The sequence below is a fragment of the Pongo pygmaeus genome, chromosome 13 (assembly GCF_028885625.2).
Source record: "Pongo pygmaeus isolate AG05252 chromosome 13, NHGRI_mPonPyg2-v2.0_pri, whole genome shotgun sequence".
Taxonomy (NCBI): Eukaryota; Metazoa; Chordata; class Mammalia; order Primates; family Hominidae; genus Pongo; species Pongo pygmaeus.
This window is the reverse complement of record NC_072386.2, coordinates 19870253-19893284: the sequence shown is the minus strand read 5'-3', so window position 1 is coordinate 19893284 and position 23032 is coordinate 19870253. Positions and strand designations below refer to the sequence as shown.

The window sequence follows — 23032 nt, the reverse complement described above, 5'->3', positions numbered from 1 at the left end:
TACCATAGCATTTGTTTGGCCTTCTCTTAACTCCTTCTTTCTCCTTTCATTTGTCACCTTGTCCTCTACTAAGGCTATAAGCTCTTTACATCTTTCTTTACCCTCTAGCACCTTGCTCATTATAATCTTCCAATAGATGTTTGTTAAACGGAGTCGATTTCGTACAAAGAAAGAATTACCAGCTACTGCTTTGATCACGGCTCTGAAATTTGAACAGAATCACAATCCCAGTTATCAACAAGAACAACCCTATAAAGCAGCTATGGGTTGATGACAGGCATTCTTAGGACAGTCTTAATTTTACACTTTAGGGCAGTCCCATTTAACATTCTATGACATTGGGTGGTGGACACATGGAAGATGAGTGTTCCTGGGCCCCGTGGAAAGTCCTCTTTAAGGCTAATTACCTTGTGCTAGTTGCAAAGGTCTGGAAGATTTAATTCAGGTAAATTACACAACATGACAATGTATATAATTCCAGTAATGAGAGAAAATTAGAATCAGAAATTTAGTACTAGAAGGTGCCACCATGGATGCCATTTATTCTAACCCATTGTTATACAGACCCAGAGATCTTAAGTATCCTGCCCAACACCACACAGCAAATTAGTGGCAGAGTTAACTCTAGAAGCCAGATTTCTATCAAGTACCATACCCAGAATTTAACAAGTTGGGGAATTTGCTGTTTGTGGAAGTTCTGAGGAGTTGCCCTAGACAAAGCTTTCCTTGGGGTGAGATTTTGAGTTTAGACACAAACAGAATAGGTAAAGATCACGGGCAGGAAGCTGCTGTCATTACTAGGTTCAAATCAAAACTGGAACCTTGGAGCCATAGCAGGGACAAGAATTGCCTTATGTGTTCCTGGTGATGTCTTTGCTTCATATACCACTTGAGAAATACCGATTTTATCTGTTGTTGAAACTTAGTTTGTATACTTGTTGATGAATTTTCTATAGTAAGAATATGAATATGCTATAACTTTTTGAGGAGTCATTAGTACAGTTGACCCTTAAACAACACGGGTTCGAACTTCATAGGTCTGCCTATAAGTAGCTTTTTCTCAACCAAAAAGGGATTAAAAATACAGTTTTCATAGGCTGTGAAACCCACGTATATAGAGGGCCAACTTTTTATATGTGCAGGTTCCACAGGGCTAACAGGAACTTGAGTGTGCAAGGATTTGGTTCTACCAGGGTAGTCTTGGAACCAATCCCTCATATATACTGAGGGACAACTGTATATAAGAATATCGTTGAATCCCACAGGATTGTTAAAACAATCTGAATAGAGTCGATCTCCCTCTCTCAAACCTTCCTTTTTCACTGTTTTCTGTTTATGTGTAAATTTGGAGAGTGGTAACAGTTGCCATTTTGCATTTCATTGGTTTTATATTTCATTTTTTAAGAACAATTTTAAGTCAGTCTTATAGTTAGCATAATTTCAAGTGGTCATTTTGAATTTTAATGATGAAAGACATTGAGATACAAAAAGCAGCTTTGAAAGTTGTAGCAAAGCATGCTCCATACATGGATCCTTTGAATGAAAGAATAATAGCATGGATGGTTGATGAAGGAATAGAAGCTGCTGCTATTTAATGTATTCTTCACTCTCAGTACATGGATACAGCCTCCAAATGTTACAAAGAAAATAATCATCAGCACAGCATCTCTGCATACCTGTGGATTGGTCTTTTTGTAAAGCAGCCTCATGGTTTTCTTAGAAAAGTTTTTTATTTAAAAATATATCTCTAGACGCTTACTCCTGGTAGGCATGGGAAAATGTAGATTACTTCATGTCTCTTCAAAAGCCTTTCAAAGAAACAAGTCAAGCTTGATTTGTGTTTTTGAGATAGAGGAAAGTAGTAAGGTAGGAGGACAGAGGAAATCTTAGCTTTAAAGGGAGAAAAAGATCTTTCAGTCCTTTTGTCAACACTTTAGCTTCTGCATTAGTCATAGGTCCCTTCCCCCTTGGCCATGGGTGGACCAAAGGAATAGCAGCCATTTGCACGTTTGTGAAAGGACAGTGGAAAGAAAAGAAAATAGCTGATACAAAAAAAAGTGGGGGATTATTTCCCCCACTAGGTTTTTACAGTTGTATTTTTAGATTAATCAGTGGTTTCTGGATATTTGGCCTCCTTTTTTTTCTTTTATTTTGCTGTTTTTGATGTTGTAAAATACAGTGCTAAGGACCTAACCCTATTAGTGAGATATTATTCAGAGTCTAATTTTTTTATTTTTTTATTGTTATAATGAAAGTCACGTAGAATGCAAAGCTAGTGGACACAGTTAATACTCATATTTGGTAGAAAAACTTTTCCTCTACCAAGCTGAGTTCAAATTGGGGGCCTGCAAGTTAACTGATACTGGACAGGTTAACTGGAGAAAAGATAAGGTTTGTTCACACTTGAAGGAGCACTCAATATCCGTAACTCTGAAGAAGAGTTTAGAGGGTTATAGAAGTAAGGGGTTATGCCTCTTGCTGTGGCATACCACAGATGCCAGCACTTTGGGAGGCTGAAGTGGGTGGATCACTTGAGCTCAGGAGTTCGAGACCAGCCTGGGTGACATGGTGAAACCCTGTCTCTACCAAAAAAATTACAAAAATTAGCCTAGCATGGTGGCAAGTTCCTGTAGTCCCAGCTACTCAGGAGGCTGATGTGGGAGGATTGCTTAAGCCTGGGAGGCGGAGGTTGCAGTGAGCCAAAATGGTACCACTGTACTCCAGTCTTGGCAACAGAGCAAGACCCTGTCTCCAAAAAAAACAAGAAGTAAGGGGCTATATACCAGCTTAACAAGAGAGGGTAGTTTAGGGACAGAAAGATCTCATTTACACAATTTTTTTGTTATGTCTCAGTGCCCAGTGTCAGTCATCTCCCTCCTGTGGATCCTCCTGGAGGTGTGGGAGGGTTGTGACAGCTGCCTCAGTAAAGCTCTGCTTTAGTCAGATAAAAGAAGTTAAGATTTCATTCTGCATCTGCTGTTGGATTTTTGGGCCCTTCACTGATTTTTTTTTGTTTTAATATTTGTATGTAGTCTGATGCTTTTCAATGTATTTTCACATACCTCATTTTATTCTCACAGGACTTTTTAGGCAGACAGGGCAAATACTATTATCCCATTTCACAGATCAGAAAACTGAGACTCAGAGAGGTTAAGTATTTGTCCAGGGCCACATAATTAATAACAGAGCCAAAATAAGAATTTCAGGTATTCAACATTTCTCACTATACCTTTGGGGTCCAGTTTGAGTACTCATAAATTGTGTAATCTATTGTCAATCTATAAGTCCTTTAAAAGTGCTACAGTTAAGTAATATTTTATTTGTTTTGTAGGAGAAGATGGTATAAACTGGTTCATCAGTGACAAAGACATTGAGGTAAAATCAAATTGTTTTTAAAATTCAGAATAATAATTTCCTTTGCTTCATAGTTTATTATGATAACTTTTGGAACATTAATAAGTTTAAGTGGCTTATAAGAAAACATTTGATTTTAGCATATGAGTGATTTAACTCTTCCGAAACTTGGTTCAGCCTTGAGTTTTGTCCGTGAGTTAATAGCTGTAATCATCCAGTCCCCTTTCCCTTTCTGTTTCTCTCCTGTGGTGAGTCCTCTCAGCCCATATGGCCTGGTACCACTAAAAAGATCAACACCGGAAATAACTGCTTCTTCAGTGTAAGGAAATGGTTAGTCTATTTTTAGGATGTGGCAGGTGTTTGTCTTTGTCAATTATTAGCCTTAATTGTGGCAGATGCTACAAAAAGAGAATAATTTTATAACTTGGTTTTGGGAGATAGCTAGATTTTACTTACTTGTGGTCCACTTGGCCAGATCAGCAAAGTAACAAATAAAAGACGAAAACTTTTTTAAACATGGAATTCCACCAAACAAGCTAAAGCATGGTTGGGATTTACAGTTCCTCTTTAGATATTCCATATGATATGCATGGTTGGTATTCTCTTACAAGATCCTGGATTTAGATTAGAATATGGGACAGTTAGAATTGGGTCACTCTGTAGGCAGAATGGGTCTCAAAAGGACTCCAGTGGAAAGAAATTATCTCATTCCTTTATGGAAATTATCATCCAGTCTTGTAGGCAGTAACCCTGTGCTGTTCAAAAGAATGGGTATATTGGGTAGCTGTACTAACTTTACAAAAGACAAAGTCATAAAAACACCATTCCCTAACTCAAAATTTAAGCAGGCCTCTCATTCAGAAAAACATGTTGTACATTCAGTTATAGAAATCAGCAGTGGCTGGCCGGTCATGGTGGCTCACACCTGTAGTCCCAACACTTTGGGAGGCTGAGGTGGGTGGATCACCTAAGGTCAGGAGTTCAAAACCAGACTGGGCAACATGGCGAAACTCCTTCTCTACTGAAAATACAAAAATTAGCCAGGTGTGGTGGTGGGTGCCTGTAGTCCCAGCTACTCGGGAGGCTGAGGCAGGAGAATCGCTTGAACCCGGGGAGGTAGAGGTTGCAGTGAGTCGAGATAGCGACAACTCACTCCAGCCTGGGCAAAAGAGTGAAACTCCGTCTCAAAAAAAAAAAAAAAAAGAAAGAAAGAAAAGAAGTCAGCAGTGGCTTTGACTGAATGCTACCACGGTGTCTAAGTGATGCATGTCAGTACCCTTGCTCGATCTGAAACATAAGTAGAGAAAGATTAAAAAAAAAAAAAATCACATGGAGAAGTATAGAAGACTCAGCAGGCGGGAGGGGCAGACAAAAGGCAGTAGAGTTACCTTTATGGCACCTCCTTTTATGTTTCTCTACCTCTCTCTTTTTTTTTTTTTTTTTTTTTTTTGAGATGAAGTTTCGCTCTTGTTGTCCAGGCTGGAGTACAATGGCACAATCTCGGCTCACCACATCCTCCGCCTCCCAGGCGCAAGCGATTCTCCTGCCTCAGCCTCCCAAGTAGCTGGGATTACAGACGTGCGCCACCACGCCCGGCTAGTTTTGTGTTTTTAGTAGAGATGGGGTTTCTCCATGTTGGTCAGGCTGGTTTCGAACTCCCGACCTCAGGTGATCCGCCCACCTCGGCCTCCCAAAGTGCTGGGATTACAGGCGTGAGCCACCGCACCCGACCTCTACCTCTTTTTAAGAGAACAAGAGAAATCATAAAGTTCCCCTGTGGCTAGGTTCTAAGTTGAACAGCTATAACTAATAATTCTCTTGCTTTATCAAGGTAATGGAACTGACTTGAAGCTTGATGTATCTTTATTTGCTTATAGTTGTCTTTAACAAGAGTAGTAGATGGCTTTTATTTAGCAGTGAAACAATTTTTTTAATTCTTGATTTTTTTTTTTCCCTTAGGCCCAGATAGCTAATAACCGAACACCCGGAAGATGGACCCAGCGATACTATTCAGCCAACAAAAACATTATCTGTAGAAATTGTGACAAACGTGGCCATTTATCAAAAAACTGCCCCTTACCACGAGTACGTGAAATATGCTTTGCTTCTTTCCACATTTGTAAACTCAAAATCTCAAGGTTGAGGCTGGGCGCGGTGGCTCACGCCTGTAATCCCAACACTTTGGGAAGCCGAGGCAGGTGGATCATGAGGTCAGGAGATTGAGACCATCCTAGCTAACATGGTGAAAAACCCCGTCTCTACCAAAAATATACAAAAAATTAGCCAGGCGTGATGGCGGGCGCCTGTAGTCCCAGCTACTTGGGAGGCTGAGGCAGGAGAATGGTGTGAACCTGGGAGATGGAGCTTGCAGTAAGCAGAGATCACACCATTGCACTCCAGCCTGGGTGACAAAGTGAGACTCTGTCTCAAAAAAAAGAGAAAAAAAATCTCAAGGGTGAAACCCTATAACCTTAGAATTCAAATCTTTTTATAGTATGTGTGTTAAATTTCATGTAGCTTACAGCCTAGTGTAGGAGAAATAATAATAAATTTGGAGTCAGAAAAATGTGGAATCAATTTTAACTTATCACTACTAGTTGTATGGGCAAATCATTTAACCCTCTATGCTTCTTGTTTTCTTGTCTATAAAATGAAAAGATTGAATCAGATGATTCCTGAGACCCCTTTCACTTCTAAACCTTCTACTTCATAAGATAGCTTATTTCACTGTGAGATAATTTTTATTGTTAGAAAATTATAATTTGGGGCATTTTTAAATGTTTATTAATGTAAGTTACGTTAAGCAGGTACATCAACCTTTGGAACAACACAGAACTGAAGATCTTAGATGTTTCCTGACCAGATAATTAGCTCTTAACAAACATTTCTTCCATTCCTCCTACCTCTTCCAAATGACTGTTTTTCAAATAGTTCAGACACCTCTCATGCTCCTTTTTTGTTTTTGCTTCTCCAGTCAAAACAGCTTCTTCTGTATCTGTTCCTCCTATGACTTAGCTTCTAGATATCCTCCTCATTCTACTTTCCCTCTTACATACCTTTCGTTTTGTCAATATTCCTATAAGAAGAGGCATAAGGAATAAATGCCAGCTGCTAGTATGTACAGACTAAGCCTTTTTGGCAAACAGTATACATACAGTGTTTTGGACATTTTGTTTGATTTTTACAGTTGTGCTCAGGATTCTACCTTTATTGGGATCTCAAATTAGAAATGATTTTTTTATGGGATTATATTGAAAAAGAAATACTAATCTTCTACCTTTTGAGACTGAAGAGATTTTATGATTTTTTTGCCACATAGAAAGTTCGTCGCTGCTTCCTGTGCTCCAGGAGAGGACATCTCCTGTATTCCTGTCCAGCCCCGCTTTGCGAATACTGTCCTGTGCCTAAGATGTTGGACCACTCATGTCTTTTCAGACATTCCTGGGATACACAGTGTGACCGATGTCATATGCTAGGCCACTATACAGATGTGAGTATCCTGCATATAACTAATTTGTCAGGCTTTGGAGGGAGTGTGCAAGTTTGTAATTAATGTGCAAGTTTATAACTATCAGTCAGCGTACCTAAAAGAATGTTTACTCTGTGCTATATAGATTGATAGTCATGTCCCTTTTGTCACTGAACATGTATATAAAGAAGTGCTCTAAATATAGGGGTGAGGAGCCTACTGAATCAGAAGACAGCATCAAGAGATAGCATTAACAAATATTTTAAGCCCATTCTAGCCCTTTTTCTTTATGTGCTTGCTAAATAAAGGCTGAATTTAAAGAGGTAATAAATAACATGTAAAATTTGTGTATTCATATTTATTTATTTATTTATTTATTTTTTGAGACATAGTCTCACTCTGTCACCCAGGCTGGAGTGCAGTGGTGCAATCTCGGCTCATTGCAACCTCTGCCTCCCGGGTTCCAGCAGTTCTCCTGCCTCAGCCTCCCGAGTAGCTGGGGCTACAGGAGCACGCCAACACTCCTGGCTAATTTTTGTATTTTTAATACAGACGGGGGTTTCACCATGTTGGCCAGGCTGGTCTCGAACTCTTGACCTTAGGTGATTTGCCCACCTCAGCCTCCTAAAGTGCTGGGATTGCAGGTGTGAGCCACTGCACCTGGCCTATTTGTGCATATTTAAATGAAAATATATGCACAATTAGCAGTTATATACAAATGTTTATTGGAAGCCTATTTTGATGCTTCTTCTTTTATTTTTATTTTATTTATTTATTTATTTTTGAGATGGAGTCTCGCTCTGTTGCCCAGGCTGTAGTGCAGTGGCGTGATCTCAGCTCACTGCAACCTCCAACTCCTGGGTTCAAGCGATTCTCCTGCCTCAGCCTCCCGAGTAGCTGGGATTACAGGCACGTGCCACCACACCTGGATAATTTTCTATTTTTAGTAGAGACGGGGTTTCACCACGTTGGCCAGGATGGTCTCAATCTCCTGACCTCATGATCTGCCCGCCTCGGCCTCCCAAAGTGCTGGGATTACAGGCGTGAGCCACTGTACCCGACCGTTTTTTTGTTTTGTTTTGTTTTTTGAGACAGGATCTCGCTCTGTCACAGTGGCTGGAGTGCAGTGGTGCGATCTTGGCTCACTGCAACCTCCGCCTCCCAGGTTCAAGTGATTCTCCTGCCTCAGCCTCCCAAGTAGCTGGGATTACAGGCGCCCACCACCATGTCTGGCTAATTTTTGTATATTTAGTAGATGGCAGGGTTTCACCATGGTCAAGCTGGTCTCGAACTCCTGACCTCAGGTGATCCACCCATTTCAACCTCCCAAAGTGCTAGGATTACAGGCGTGAGCCACTGCACCTGGCCTGATTCTTCTTATTAATGATTTTGCTGGTCTAATAGTCTAAGGAAAGAAGGGCAAGGCAGCCATTACTTTAAATTGCAGCATATTAAAAATGCTGTTTTGGACACTATTTGCATTGTATTGTTGTAAATGTATATGGAGTTTAGTCATAATTTCAAAGACCAGAGGGCTGTTGAAATAAGCAAATACAGCTTTGATGTGGAATATGTAGTTTTCTACATTCAGTTTACCCTAACTCCTAATGAGTATCTCATTAAGAGTCTTTCATTTTAGGTCTTAATTGCATTTCTTACTACATAGTAACATGTTTATTTTATATTAACAGCTAATCAGTACAAAGTCATTTTTCATCCTCATACCTAAGTGGCAATTCTAATTGATTTAAGGGGTATTTATGAAAGGGGTATCTCTCATTCTCTTTTTTAAAGCATTACTTACCTATTTTTTAAAATAATAAAAGTACTTTAATATGTACTTCCCCAAAGTCATGATACGAAAGCAGAAATATTTTTCTAATTTTATTTATATTGAAATATAGTCTTTTTTTTTTACAGCCCTTTTAAATGCATGTCTGAAATACACCTATAATCTTTTGCTCAATAAATTAGTATGGCTTTCTGTTGAAATGAATTTCAGATTAAAACAGATTAGAGTATGAGTGTTTGGTATATATATGTATTTCTCATGTAAATAGTATGACAATTATTTATTGTAATTCCACCAGAAAATTTATACTTAAATTGTTACCCATTTTTTAAAGAAACAGTGGTGCATTTAATAATGTTTTGGTAAGTCATATTTTATAAATGGAATTGTGAAATTAAAAGACATGTACACTTATGTCTGCATAAGTATTGTCAAATTGCTCTTCTAAAAGATAGTACCAGTGTATCTACCTACCAGCAGTGTTAAGAGAAATGAGCACTGCACTCATCAACATTTAAGTATTATCAGTCTTTAAAATTTTCGGCTAGTCAGACCAAAAAATGATATTTTATTGTTTTAATTTGTATTTCTTTGGTTATTAATAAAGTGGTACATGGTTAATTAATTTGAATACTCTATTCTCAAGGCTATATAGAGAGATAGAAGTTGTCATTTCATTCCAAAGTACTTTAGTCTTATTTTTCAGTGTTTACCAAGTCTTAAAAATGATAAATCCTGAATTGTCCTAGCATTATGTTGTTGTCTGCATTAAGTTGTCAATTATAATTTTCTTAGCAAGATTTTCTAGTTTGGCAGTTATCTTTAATAGCATCTGTTTTTTTTACTGTTTTCTTCCAAAGAGCTCTGACAAATATGGTCTTATTTGCCTGTGATAAAGAAGGGAGTAAGACATTATCATAGGCAATTTTTTAAAAACAAGAAACTGTACTACAGAACAATTAAAAATTACTTGTAAAAGGTTATATAATCATCTGTGAGTGTTAATTCTATAGGCCATTCCTCTTAACTTCTTAATTTTGGCCTCTAATATACGTTAAATTATTATCTAAAATGAGAATTAATAATCCCAATGAATGTAGGTTTTTTTAAATAAGATTAAAATCATGGTATGCTCCTGTAATATCAGTTGCTCAGGAAGCTAATGCAGGAGGATCTCTTAATCCCAGGAGTTTAAAACCTGGTGGCTCACACTTGTAATCCTAGCACTTTGGGAGGCCGAGGCAGGTGGATCACGAGGTCAAGAGATCAAGACCATCCTGGCCAACATGGTGTGAAACCCCGCCTTTACTAAAAATACAAAAATTAGCTGGGCGTGGTGGTGCACACCTGTAGTCCCAGCTACTCAGGAGGCTGAAGCAGGAGAATCTCTTGAACCTGGGAGGCAGAGGTTGCAGTGAGCCAAGATCATGCCACTGCACTCCAGCCTGGCAACAGAGTGAAACGCTGTCTCCAAAAAAAAAAAAAAAAAAAAACAGCCTGGGCAACATAGTGAGAGCCCATCTCAAAAAATAAAATAAAATAGGTTTGGGCTGTGACCAGCTTCAGAGAAGGCAGTACTCTTTTCCCCAAATCTACCAGTATCTACTATTTTTGTTGTAATTACATGGCGAAGGTTCTGGAAGCTGGTCTTTGTAGCCTACACACCTGGTGTAGGATTCCCTCGCAGCCCAGTCAAGCCTGGGCTCTACTGACTCCTTGTGGCAAGGCTCACAGTCCTTCCACCACCCCAGAAACTTCATGAGAATTCACATGGAAGCCGAGTCATTCTGGCCCCATGTTGTTGGAACTGTATAGGCTTTAGGTCTGTCTTGAAACCTGGGCCTCCACAGAAAATGTGTTTCCTCTGCAGCCCTATCAAATGCTTGCTGCTCATCTTCCATGACCCTGAATTAAGAGATGATATCAGCCTCTTTCTCACATGCCATGGCTGCTTTTAAGTCATTACTCAACCCTTTTTATATAAATACCTTTGGCTTATTTAAGGCTTATACCCTCTAGCAATACTGTCCTCTACCTTTCTTTCTCATTTTCATCTTCCCACCTACTGGACTTTCTGCTCATTCACAGAGGATTTCTGAAACCCTGAGTAACTATAGATGTTCTAACCTTTTATAAATTGACGATATCGAGAAACTTCCAAGGCTGGGCGTGGTGGCTCATGCCTGTTACCCAGCACTTTGGGAGGCCGAGGTAGGCAGATCACTTGAGGCCACAAGTTTGAGGCCAGCCTGGCCAACATGGCAAAACCCCATCCCTACTAAAAATACAAAAGTTAGCTGAGTGTGGTGGTGCACACCTGTAATTACAGCTACTGGGAAGGTGGAGGCATGAGAATTGCTAGAACCCAGGACACAGAGGTTTCAGTGAGCCGAGATTGCACCACTGAACTCCAGCCTGGGCAACAGAGTGAGACTGTTTCAAAAAAAAAAAAAAAAAAGAAAGAAACTTGCCCTTTTACTTTATATATTCCCATAGTCACACACCTAGACCTCTATTTGGCCAGATTACCAGATATATGTATGCAAAGAGAATTTGTAGTGAAAACTGTCGAGTCATATTCAAATCCTTTCTGTAATGAAAAGCTTTTTCCTAAAATCTGTTGGAAATTGCTCATTGGTTAACTACTTCTGTAAAAGTATTTGGTTGAAATTCCAGAGTTTTATGAGGTAAAGGATAAAAAGATGGCTCAAGGCCTACTAAAGTCAACCTGCATCATTAGTCCCTTTCAGAAGACAAGAACCTGCAGTGTGGAAAGAATCCTGTTTCTGAATCTGCTATAGTTTCTCTCCTCACTTGCCAACAATTTTTAAATATATAGAGAATTTTTAAATGCCTGTATACATTTAGCTTGCACACAGAGACCTATTCTGTGAGCTATCTCTGACATTTCCAAGATAACAACAGCCATACATAATTGTGTGTTTACTGTGCTGGAGGAGTGCTTCATTCACCACTATGCCCTTAGCATATAGTAGGTGTTCAGTAGCTTTAATCCTTATAAGCAGGATATGAAGTGTAGGTACTATTTATTACTCCTGTTTTACAAACTAAAAACTGAGACATTACAAGGTTAATAAGTCTAAGGTCTAAAAGCTAAAATGATGCTATACTTTATGAATATATGTGGAGAAAGCTTACATATTGGCAATCTAGGAATCATCAGTTTATCTCCTACTCAGAAGATCTCTCAACTTTCTTTCTTAAATATGCAGATATTATAGCTCTAATAAGCAACTTTAATATAACACTCATGACATTGGGGCAACATAGTGAGACTCCCACTCTTTACCAAAAAAAATTTAAAAATTAGCCAGGCAGGGTGGCACGCGTCTGTAGTCCCAGCTACTCGGGAGGCTGAGATGGGAGGATTGCTTGAGCCCAGGAGATCAAGGCTGCAGTGAGCTGTGATCACATCACTGCACTCCAGCCTGGGTGACAGAGTAAGACTCTCTCTTTTAAAAAAAAAAATCAATATATTATAAAACACATAAAGAAAAATATTTTCCAAACAAAAATAAATTTTACCTTAGGTTTTCAGCACTTTAAAAAACCCCTGGGGCTCAAGAAAGCAGTATAGAATGTTGATTTTCAGATACAGAGCCAATTCTGTGATACCATAGAGCTTTACTGCTCACAAGAGACCATTGCAGCTTCAGCAATCTTTATTAATTGTTCAGATTGCCATCCTTTTTTATTAAAGCATAATGACTGAGTTAGTCAGTATCAGATATAGTCAAAACCCAAACCTCCTAAATTTTCTCCCTTTATTCAGCAATTTTTTTCTCAAATTCCCTGCTCAGTGTGTTATCCCAGTCCATGCCAAATAACTGTTAAAGTCTGATTTTTTAATACAATGGGAGAAAATAATTCATAGAACATATTTCACTTGATGCCTTTATTTATTTATTTTTATTTTTATCTTTGAAACAGAGTCTCACTCTGCTGCCCAGGGTGCAGAGGTGTGATCTCGGCTCACTGTGCAACCTCTGCCTCCCAGATTCGAGCGATTCTCCTGCCTCAGCCTCCCAAGTAGCTGGGATTACAGGCATGAGCCACAACACCTGGCTAATTTTTGTATTTTTAGTAGAGGTGTGGTTTCACTATGTTGGCCAGGCTGATGTCGAACTCCTGACCTCAGGTGATCTGCCCGCCTTGGCCTCCCAAAGTGCTGGGGTTAACAGGCGTGAGCTACCGCACCCGGCCTTTTTACTTTTTTGATGCTAGAAAAATGCTTCCATATCAGCCATATACTACAATATTTTTCAATTGCAAAAGTTTATTTTAAGGAGAACTCAGTTTAAACTGTGTAGTATTTAACATACACGTGAGTGCTCAATGATGTTTCTTCAATAAATATATATGTAAAATTGAAAACTAATGTCTTTTATTTAAATTTTTATTAAACTTGGAGATTTCCAGCAGGAAATATAAAGCATCTAGTACAATCATTTCATGCTTGTCATTTCATACTTGTCAAATCCAGAATGGAGAGTTACTAGAGCATTATTTTTGTACAGGTAATTATTTAAGAAACAGGTGTTTATTTTATTTTTAGTGTACTCCAAGGAGCACTGAGTAGTATTCATATGATTTCCTCCCCTTATCCTTTCCACAGTCTTACTCAGATATGACTGGCCAGAAATAAGAATGGCTGAAACACATTATTGAGCTGAATAACTAAGCCAAGATTTGAATTTAAAGACTTGCTTAATTCAAATATTTTGTGTAATGGTGGTTCTGCCTTTATTCAAAAACATCTCCAGTGTTCTACCACCCAAATAAACTTTCTACATTTGTTCATTTAGCAAAAATTTGCTGATTGCCTCTTATATGCCAGACAGTATCCCAAGTACTAGGGGAAAAAAAGATGAATAAAACATGATCCCTGCCCTTGAGGAACTCAGAGTATAATAGGAAAGGTGGGTGTGTTAAGAGCAGTGTAAAGTGTAATGTGAAAGTACATCAGGGTGGTGATAAATAAAAGAGTCTTAGAAGACTCTAAACTTAGTGACTTGCAGATGATGCATACCTAGAAAATGTAGAAAGTGTGACATAGACCTAAGAAGGGAGCCGAGTAACTGTGTCTTTTTATTTTGACATGATTATAGATTCACATGCAGTTTTAAGAAATAACGTAAAGGGCTGGGCGCAGTGGCTCATGCCAGTAACCACAACCCAGCCCTTTGGGAGGCCAAATCTGGAGGACTGCCTGAGGCCAGGAGTTTGAGACCAGCCTACACAATATAGTGAGACCCTATATCTACAAAAAACATTTTTTTTAAGAAATGATAAAATTAAGATTCAGATAACAAATAATCATGAACAAGCTAATTTCCCTGCTGAACTTATTTGAAGAGAAACCACTGATATATTCAGATCTACTTAATGAAAATGAGAATGCATAAATAAGAATAAATAATTAAAATTAAAATGCCGCCTCCCCAAAAAAGTAACTTAAATGTATAAAAACACGATGTGAAGAAGGAATGAAGGGGAAAAGAAAAACTCATCTCTGAAAAAACTAAAGCACTAGAATTACATTATTGTGATAGATTGATATGTACTTTCAGATAAATATGTAGTTCTGCTGACAGTGTGCATTACACCTACCTTTGGAAATAAAGAGGAAAATCAGACTTTGGTTAGATATATGTACTTTGTTCCACCCACTTTTCTCAACATTTTAATGTTATTTATAGGTAATATTGGAGCAAGAGGGCAGGCTGCAATTGATTGATTGTCTTACAAAATTGTTGTATAGGCTTACCAAATGTTTATTTAACTGAGAGATCAGACTACTTCAAGAAAGTTAAGTAGATTTCTATACTTGAAGGTCTCCTCCTATCCTCTTGATGTACACAAAACTCACGATAATGTTAGTGAAAATTGCATACATGTTCATTGTTCAGGGAGTAAATCCCAAAATCAGGAATTAATACTTTATTGGAACTGTTACCAAGCCACCTAATAAATGAATATCTGAAATTTTCATGGTAGCAAATGTGTGTGACCTTATGTAAATAATTATGTTCTACATTTTAAACTTGAAGGCGTATGATACAGTTTGGCTCAATGTCCCCAGTCAAATCTCAAGTTGAATTGTAATTCCCAATGTTGAGGGAGGGACCTGGTAGGAGGTGATTGGATCATGGGGGCCGATTTCCCCCATGCTGTTCTTGCAATAGTAAGTTCTCATGAGATTTGATGGTTTAAAAGTGTATGGCACCCTGCCCCTCATTTGCTCTCTTTCTCTCCTGCCAACGTGAAGGTACTTGCTTCCCCTTCAACTTCCACCATGATTTTAAGTGTCCTGAGGCCTCCTCAGCCATGCTTCCTGTTAAGCCTATGGAACTCGAGTCAGTTAAACCTCTTTTCTTCATAAATTACCCCAGTGTCAGGTAATTCTTTATAGTAATGTCAAAATGGACTAATACAGTGTATAACTTAGCACATGTAAAGTTTGAAGGAGAAACCAGTTCTTGTTTTAAATTGTACTAAATGGTTTCCTTTCTAGTCATTTCTAAGTAACCTGAAAATTCCTCCAATCTTTTCAACTCTCCGTATAGTACATACCTCCTTGTCTAGTATTAGTCACTTTGAGTGGACTTAGCAGCTTACTAGCAAGCTTATCTTGTCTTTATAGAAAATGTAAGAATAAGTGTGTAGAAGATAGAGATAATTCCCATTCTGCAGACCCTTACCTTTCATCAAAGGAAGGGAAAGATTGTCTCCTTCTAGCCTGCCTTTGTAAACTTTATAAGCTCTCAACATTAAAGGATAAATAAACTTTAGTTTTTCACTGAGAATCTTACGGCACTGAGGAATGGACTGACTTACTCTTCAGTCCAATCACATTTGGGAAGACACAGGTCTCTGATATATAAAGCAGAAGGCCACTAAGAATTTTGTTAAATTTCAAACTTATTATATGCCACACCTTTTTAAAACTAAATCTAGGTATAAAAGTCCATGTAGACTTGAATTTTACTATTAAATCCACTAATACGAACAAATTCTGGGACATAATTATCTGAGTTATGAATTGAGAGTGAAAATAAGATCCTCATTAACAACCCTAAGGCTAAAAGATTCACCAAATCTTACAGAATAAGGTCAGTGCTGCTGACCTTTATAGATCCCTGGATGTGGTGGGAGTTGCCTATAGACCTAGTATGTGGGAGGATGAGGCAGGAAGATCACTTGAGCAAAGGAGTTCAAGTCCAACCTGGGCAACATAGCAAGACCCGATCTCTTAAAAAAGAAAAAAACAGTTTACATTCCAGACAGCTTTCTGATTGGGTTTTGAAAATCTCCCTCAAATTACACAGCAGTGAAGCAATGTACACAACTGGGAAAGCTTTTTAACCTCTAAAACTATTCAAAGACTTCCTTATAGGGATCTGTTTGCCAGCATACTAATCAGTTCTATGTATAATTTTGTTGTACTAATGAATCCTATGTATGATCTGGTCGAACCCAATATGCAGTTACTCATCTTGAAAAACAGCTGTTTTCTTCAGTTGTCTACTAGTTAAAATAATTATGCATGCCATCTAAAAGGTACACACAGTTCGTCTTGAAAACTTACAAATGCCTGTAGAATGATTATATTTCAGTTAAAAAAAAAATGAGCTCTGCATAATCTACGTGTATATGCTTGTGTGTGTATATATATACATATATAAACAATGATAAATGGGATAAAGTATGCATACCAGACTCTTAACATTGCTTTTCCTCATCAGACTGGGAATGGGTTAGAAAAGAGGGCTGAGAAACACAATTAACTTGCCTTTATTTGTATTTTTATTGTATTGTTTCATTTGTTTTAAAAAGAGAGTAAAAAGATAATTATGCTGGATTTCAGTTTAATAGTAAGCGTGATCTTCGTTTGTTCTAAGGCATTCTACTAATTGTTCACTTCATAAAAAATAATCATAAAAGCAATACTAAACTACTTTGAGAAGTTCAAGACACTCAAGCAAATTGTATAGTAATAAATATTATGAGCTAATTGGCCTTTTAGTTACAGAACATAAAAATAATTCTCTCTGTAATCATGAATATTAAAGGAAAAATATACATCCTAAGAACACTAATCATTATGGTGAGGTAGTTTCAGATATAAAGGAAGACATGGCTCAATTTTTAAATTATTTCATCAGTGTTATCTAAACTTTTACTTTTTTAAGCCCATTATATTTTAGACAGGAACCAGTTCTAATGTAGCAGGAAAAAATTCTAAAGTAAGCTACAGGGTCTCAATATTAAACCTTTCTCTCTCACCGTCTGATCCCTGGTTTAGGGATGCTTATATAGAAATTTTACCTATAGGTAAATGCAAAGTAAAGGTAAAAGTTCTATATAAGCATCCCTAAACCAGGGAAGGTAGTAGTGGGTAGCAAGGGTGATGAACTGGTTCCTGTCTAAAATATAATGGGCTTAAAAAAGTAAAAGTTTAGAATAACACTGGATGAAATAATTTAAAAATTGAGCCATGTCTTCCTCTGTCTCAAAAAAAAGGGTTCCTTTTTGTTTGTTTGTTTGTTTGTTTGTTTGTTTGTTTGTTTTGAGACAAGAGTCTCACTCTGTTGCCAGACTGGAGTGCAGTGGTGCTGGAGTGCAGTGGCACAATCTTGGCTCACTGCAGCTTCCACCTCCTGGGTTCAAGTGATTCTCCTGCCTCAGCCTCCCAAGTACCTGAGACTACAGGCACACACTACCACGCCCAGCTGCTTTTTGTATTTTTAATACAGATGGGGTTTCGCCATGTTGTCCAGGCTGGTCTCGAACTCCTAACCTCAAGTGATCTGCCCACCTCAGCCTCCCAAAGCGCTGGGATTACAGGCATGAGCCAATGTGTCCAGCCAAGAATCTTATTCTTACAAGAATCTGGCACAATGGAAGGGTCTTTTAATGGTATAAATAACAATATCCAGTGATGTAAAACAATTCTTCACAGTACCTGGGACTGCAGGCACCCACTACCCTGCCCAGCTGCTTTTTGTATTTTTAGTACAGATGGGGTTTCGCCATGTTGTCCAGGTTGGTCTCGAACTCCTAACCTCAAGTGATCTGCCCGTCTCAGCCTCCCAAAGTGCTGGGATTACAGGTATGAGCCAATGTATCCAGCCAAGAACCTTATTCTTATAAGAATTTGGCACAATAGAAGGGTCTTTTAATGTTATAGATAGAATGTCTAGTGATTTAAAACAGCTCTTCACAGGTCTCTGTAATTGTAACTCTTTCCCTGTTCTTAACAAACCAAAACTTGTTCGTCTCTCAAGTTTTCCATAAATGAGTTGATCAGAGACCTACGCAGTGCTTGGCAAATACCACCTGAGCTGCCAGTTCTGGCGGGATTTCACATAAGCCTCTTTTTTTTTTTTTTTAAATAAACCAATAGAAAAAAAATTGCAGGCATATATAAAGAATTGGTAGATCAAAAAAAAAAAAAAAATCAGAGATGTCTCCAAATGAAATGAATTGTTTGTAGAAAATAGGAAACTTGAGAAAATCCTAACTTGTTCTTCACAGATAGTGTGAATAGAGAAGATAGACGAAAAGCACTGCTGAGCAAAATGATGAAGAAAATTATGGACAAAATAGTTCGCACTCAATTTGAGTGAGAAAAAGACCCATAGTGAAATTTCTGAATATCAAACAAAAATTATACTAATATCCAGAGAGAAAAACACACAAATCAGATTCACATCAGACTTCTCCTGTATAGTACTAAATGCCAAAAAGTAATGGAGAAATCTCTAAAGGCTAGAAGATTCTGAGGAAAAAAGATGATACAATCTGTTGCTCATTTGTGAATTTAAGGGAAAAGTCAGAGAAAAAAAAATTAGCAACAATGAACAGTGAAACCAAGAAAGCCTAGAATATGTGTCTGAATACTTCTTGGTAATCTGTTTTTTAACTTAATGTAAGTATTTCCTGGGTGCAGTGGCACCTGCCTGTAGTTGCAGCTACTCAGAAGGCTGAGGCAGGAGAATTGCTTGAGGTCAAGAGTTCAAGACCAGCCCAGGCAACATGGTGAGAGATCATCTCAAAAAAAGACAGAGAAATATAAATATTAGAGCAAAGTTTATTTTTAAAATTATAGTAATGTGGATTATAGGTAATTTCAGTAAAATAAAAGGTTATTTGTTTCAATAATCAGAAGAAAAATAAGTGAGGCAAAGGAAACACGTAGTATAACATTATGGGAGAAAATGGGAGCAAGAAAGTATAAAAAACAAAAACCATAAAGAATGAGAAAAATCAGACCAAATACATCAATTATAACAATAAACATTTTCATAGTAGATTAAACACTCTTATAGATTTAACTACCTCCCCCACTCCCCCCGCCCCCCCAAAAAAAAGCCTGTTTATCCAAAGAGTCCTTTAACAAAAGTAATTGGCAGACCATGGTTTGGGAAAGATTTTTGTAATATGTATGATGGCACAATTATCTGTAATATATAAAAAGCTCTTACAAATCAATATGAAGAAAGGAAAATAATAATACCCAATGTTAGGGAAGCTGTACTATTAAAGTACATTTGGATGGGCTTTCTGGAATTCAGTGATGTATAGCTGCAAAGATATAGCTATAAGAATGTTTATATCAAAGTTGTTAATGAATACTAGATGCAACCCAAATATTTGACGATGAGGATGACTTACCTTACGATATAGTCATATAATGGAATTTATTCAGCCATTTCAAAAATGATATAAAAGGCTGGGCACAGTGGATCACCTGAGGTCAAGAGTTCGAGATCAGCCTGGACAACATGGTGAAACCCCATCTGTACTAAAAATACAAAAATTAGCTGGGCATGGTGGTGGGCTCTGTAATCCCAGCTACTTGGGAGGCTGAGGCAGGAGAATCGCTTGAAACTGGAAGGCAGAGGTTGCAGTGAGCCAAGATTGCACCATTGCACTCTAGCCTGGACGAGAAGAACGAAACTCCATCTCAAAAAATATATATATTATATATATATAAATGATATTGAAATATAAATAAGTTGCTAGTACATTAAGTAAAACACACAGATTACAAAACACTATGTGAAGTATAATTCGACTTCTATATATATATGTGTGTGTGTTTATATATGTAGATTTGCATTGAAAAAAGTTTGAGTGGGCCCTGTGTGGTGGCTCACACCTGTAATCCCAGCACTTTGGGAGGCCAAGGCGGGCAGATCACTTAAGGTCAGAAGTTCAAGACCAGCCTGGCCAACATGTTGAAACCCTGTCTCTCCTAAAAATACAAAAATTAGCCAGGCGTGGCAGCGCACACCTATAATCCCTGCTACTTGGGAGGCTGAGGCGGGAGAATCTGAAGTGGGAGAATTACAAGTCAGAGAATCAGTTGAACCCGGGAGGTGGAGGTTGCAGTGAGCCAAGATCGCATCACTGCACTCCAGCCTGGGCAACAGAGTGAGACTCTGTCTCAAAAAAAAAAAAAAAAAAAAAAAAAAAAAACTTTGGAGTAAAATATTCCAAAATATTTGCTCTTGTTATGGCAGGCATTATGGATGTTTTATCGTTTTTTGCTTTTTATTTCTATTGATCTTTATTTGCTAGTTTTATATTAGTCATTCTAATAGATGTATACTGTCTATCTTATTGTAGTTTTAGTTTGCATTTTCTAATGGCTAATAATGTTGAATATCCTTTCATGCACACACTTATCATCCTTATTTCTTCTTTGGTGAAATATTAACATCCCTTCCTAATTTTTAATGAGAGTGTTAATTTTCTTCTTATTGGCTGTTGATAGTTCTGTCTGTATTTTGGATATAAGTCTTCAGTTGGGTATGTGATTTCAAAATATTTTTTTCTAGTCCATAGTTTGTCTTCTTATTTTCTTTATAGTTCTCAGGCAGAGCAGAAGTTTTTAAATTTAATGAAGTCTAACTTATAAATTTGAACTCTGTACCCAACCCCAGATCACAAAGTTTTTTGTTTTTGTTTTTTGAGACAGGGTCTCACTCTGTCCCCCAGGCTGGAGTGTAGTGGTGCAATCTCGGCTCACTGCAACCTCCACCTCCCAGGCTCAAGTGATCCTACCACCTCAGCCTCCTGAGTTGTTGCGACGACAGGCATGTACCACCATATTCGTCTGACTTTTGTATTTTTTGTAGAAATGAGGTTTCGTTTTGTTGTCCAGGCTGGTCTTGAACTCCTGGACTCAAGCGATCTGCCTACCTTGGCCTCAAGTGCTGGTATTACAGGCATGAGCCACCATGGCCAGCCAGAAGATTTTCTCCTGTGTATTCTTTCAGATGTTTCTACTTTTATATTTAGATCTCTTATCTATTTTGAGTTAAACTTTGTATAATATGAGGTTTAGATCAAGGTTCATTTCGTTTTCTTTACATATGGTTGACCAATTGTGCTAACACCATTTGTCGAAAGGAGTTTCCATTCTCAACTGAATTGATTTTGCATCTTTGTCAAAGGTCAATTGGCCATATTTACATGGATTGATTCCTGTGCTCTATTTTGTTGCACTGATGTATGTGTACGTCTTGTTGCCAATGCCATATGGTCTTGATTACTGTAGTTTTATAGTAAATCTTAAAATACGTAGCGAGATTTCTTAAACTTTTGTTTTTGTTTTGTTTTTGAGACCAAGTCTCACTCTGTTGCCCAGGCTAGAGTGCAGTGGCACCGTGTTGGCTCACTGCAACCTCCATCTCCTGGGTTCAAGCAATTCTCCTGTCTCAACCTCCCGAGTAGCTGGGATTATAGGCACCCACCACCACACTCGGCTTATTTTTATATTTTTAGTAGAGACAGGGTTTCACCATGTTGGCCAGTCTGGTCTTGAACTCCTAACCTCATATGATCCGCCAACCTTGGCCTCCGAAAGTGCTGGAATTAGAGGCGTGAGCCACCGCACCTGGCCAACTTCGGTTATTTTTTACAAAATAACTTTTGCTGTTCTAATTCTTTTCCCTCTTCATGTAAATTCTAGAATCACCTTGTCTATACTTACAATAATTTCTGGTAGGATTTTGATTACAGTTGTTTTCCAGTCTATAGACTACTGTAGGGAGAGTTGACTCCACTGTATTGAGTCTTCCAATCCATGAATATGGTATGTCTCTGTTTATTTAGAACTCCTTTAGCCTCCATTATCAGATTTTTGTAGTTTTAACTATACATGTTCTCTACATAGTTAGATTTATGTGTATTTAAGTTGTAAGTATTTTGCCTCTCTTGGAATTATAGAAAAAGGTATTGTCTTACTACAACATCAGACCTAAGGATGATTATTTGTGTATCTGACATATGCTGGATGCTGTCAACATCTTGGGAGAAGAGGAAAAGATAGTTTCCCCAAGAGCATTCCATGAGATTTAGAACTGGATGACAGGACATGATTGTACATAGAAGGAGTTTAATGTAGTTAACTAAGGTGAATTAGGATTGGATTTGGTGGTTTTAAACCATTTGCTCTATTAAGTATTTGTTATTTATGATGGAGTTTATATAATTGGGTTTTTTCTTTTTTCTTTTTTGAGACGGAATCTCACTCTGTTGCCCAGGCTGGAGTGCAGTGGCGTAATCTCGGCTCACTGCAACTTCTGCCTCCTGGGTTCAAGCGATTCTCCTGCCTCAGCCTCCCAAGTAGCTGGGACTACAGGCGCATGCCACCACAGCCGGCTAATTTTTTGTATTTTTAGTAGTTATGGAGTTTCATTGTGTTAGCCAGGATGGTCTCGATCTCCTGACCTCGTGATCCGCCCACCTCGGCCTCCCAAAGTGCTGCGATTACAGGCATGAGCCACCACGCCCAGCCACCTTTTTTTCTTTTTCTTTTTAAGTAGAGGTGGGGTCTCGCTGTTACCCACACTGGTCTCAAACACCTGGCCTGAAGTGATCCTCCCGCCTCAGTCTCCCAAAGTGCTGGGATTACAGAAATGAGCCACTGTTCCTGGCCTATAATTGGTTTATAAGTAAAGTTCTAAACTTTCACTTTAAAATTATTTTACCAGGCTGGGTGCCATGGCTTATTCCTGTAATTTCAGCCTTTGGGAGGCCAAGGTGAAAAGATCACCTGGGGCCAGGAGTTTGAGACCAGCCTAGGCACCATAGTGAGACTCCATCTCTACAAAAAATGAAAAATTAGCCAAGCACTGTGGTCCATGCCTGTAGTCCTAACTACTCTGGAGGCTGAGGTCAGAGAATCCTGCTTGAGGTCAGACAATCCTGCTTGAGCCGAGGAGATCAGGGCTGCAGTGAGCTATGACTATACCACTGCATTCTAGCCTGGGCAACAGAATAAGACTCTGTCTCTAAATAAATAAATAAAAATAAAATAAAGTGAAATTAATTTACCTTTAGTTTACCTCTTTTGAGTCTAGTTTAAAACTTCTGGTTCCTGC

General features: G+C 38.3%; 1 protein-coding gene across 7 annotated transcripts in view; it reads left to right on the top strand.

Moving 5' to 3' along the window:
- The window catches only part of ZCCHC7 (zinc finger CCHC-type containing 7), a 240024-nt gene that overhangs the window by 179828 nt on the left and 37164 nt on the right, over nucleotides 1-23032 (top strand). For all 7 annotated transcript variants that reach the window (XM_054500263.2, XM_054500262.2, XM_054500271.2 and 4 more), the window contains 3 exons: nucleotides 3332-3375; nucleotides 5314-5439; nucleotides 6674-6844. In XM_054500263.2, the coding sequence (XP_054356238.1) occupies nucleotides 3332-3375; nucleotides 5314-5439; nucleotides 6674-6844 (341 nt within the window). The remainder of the gene's footprint in view (nucleotides 1-3331; nucleotides 3376-5313; nucleotides 5440-6673; nucleotides 6845-23032) is intronic.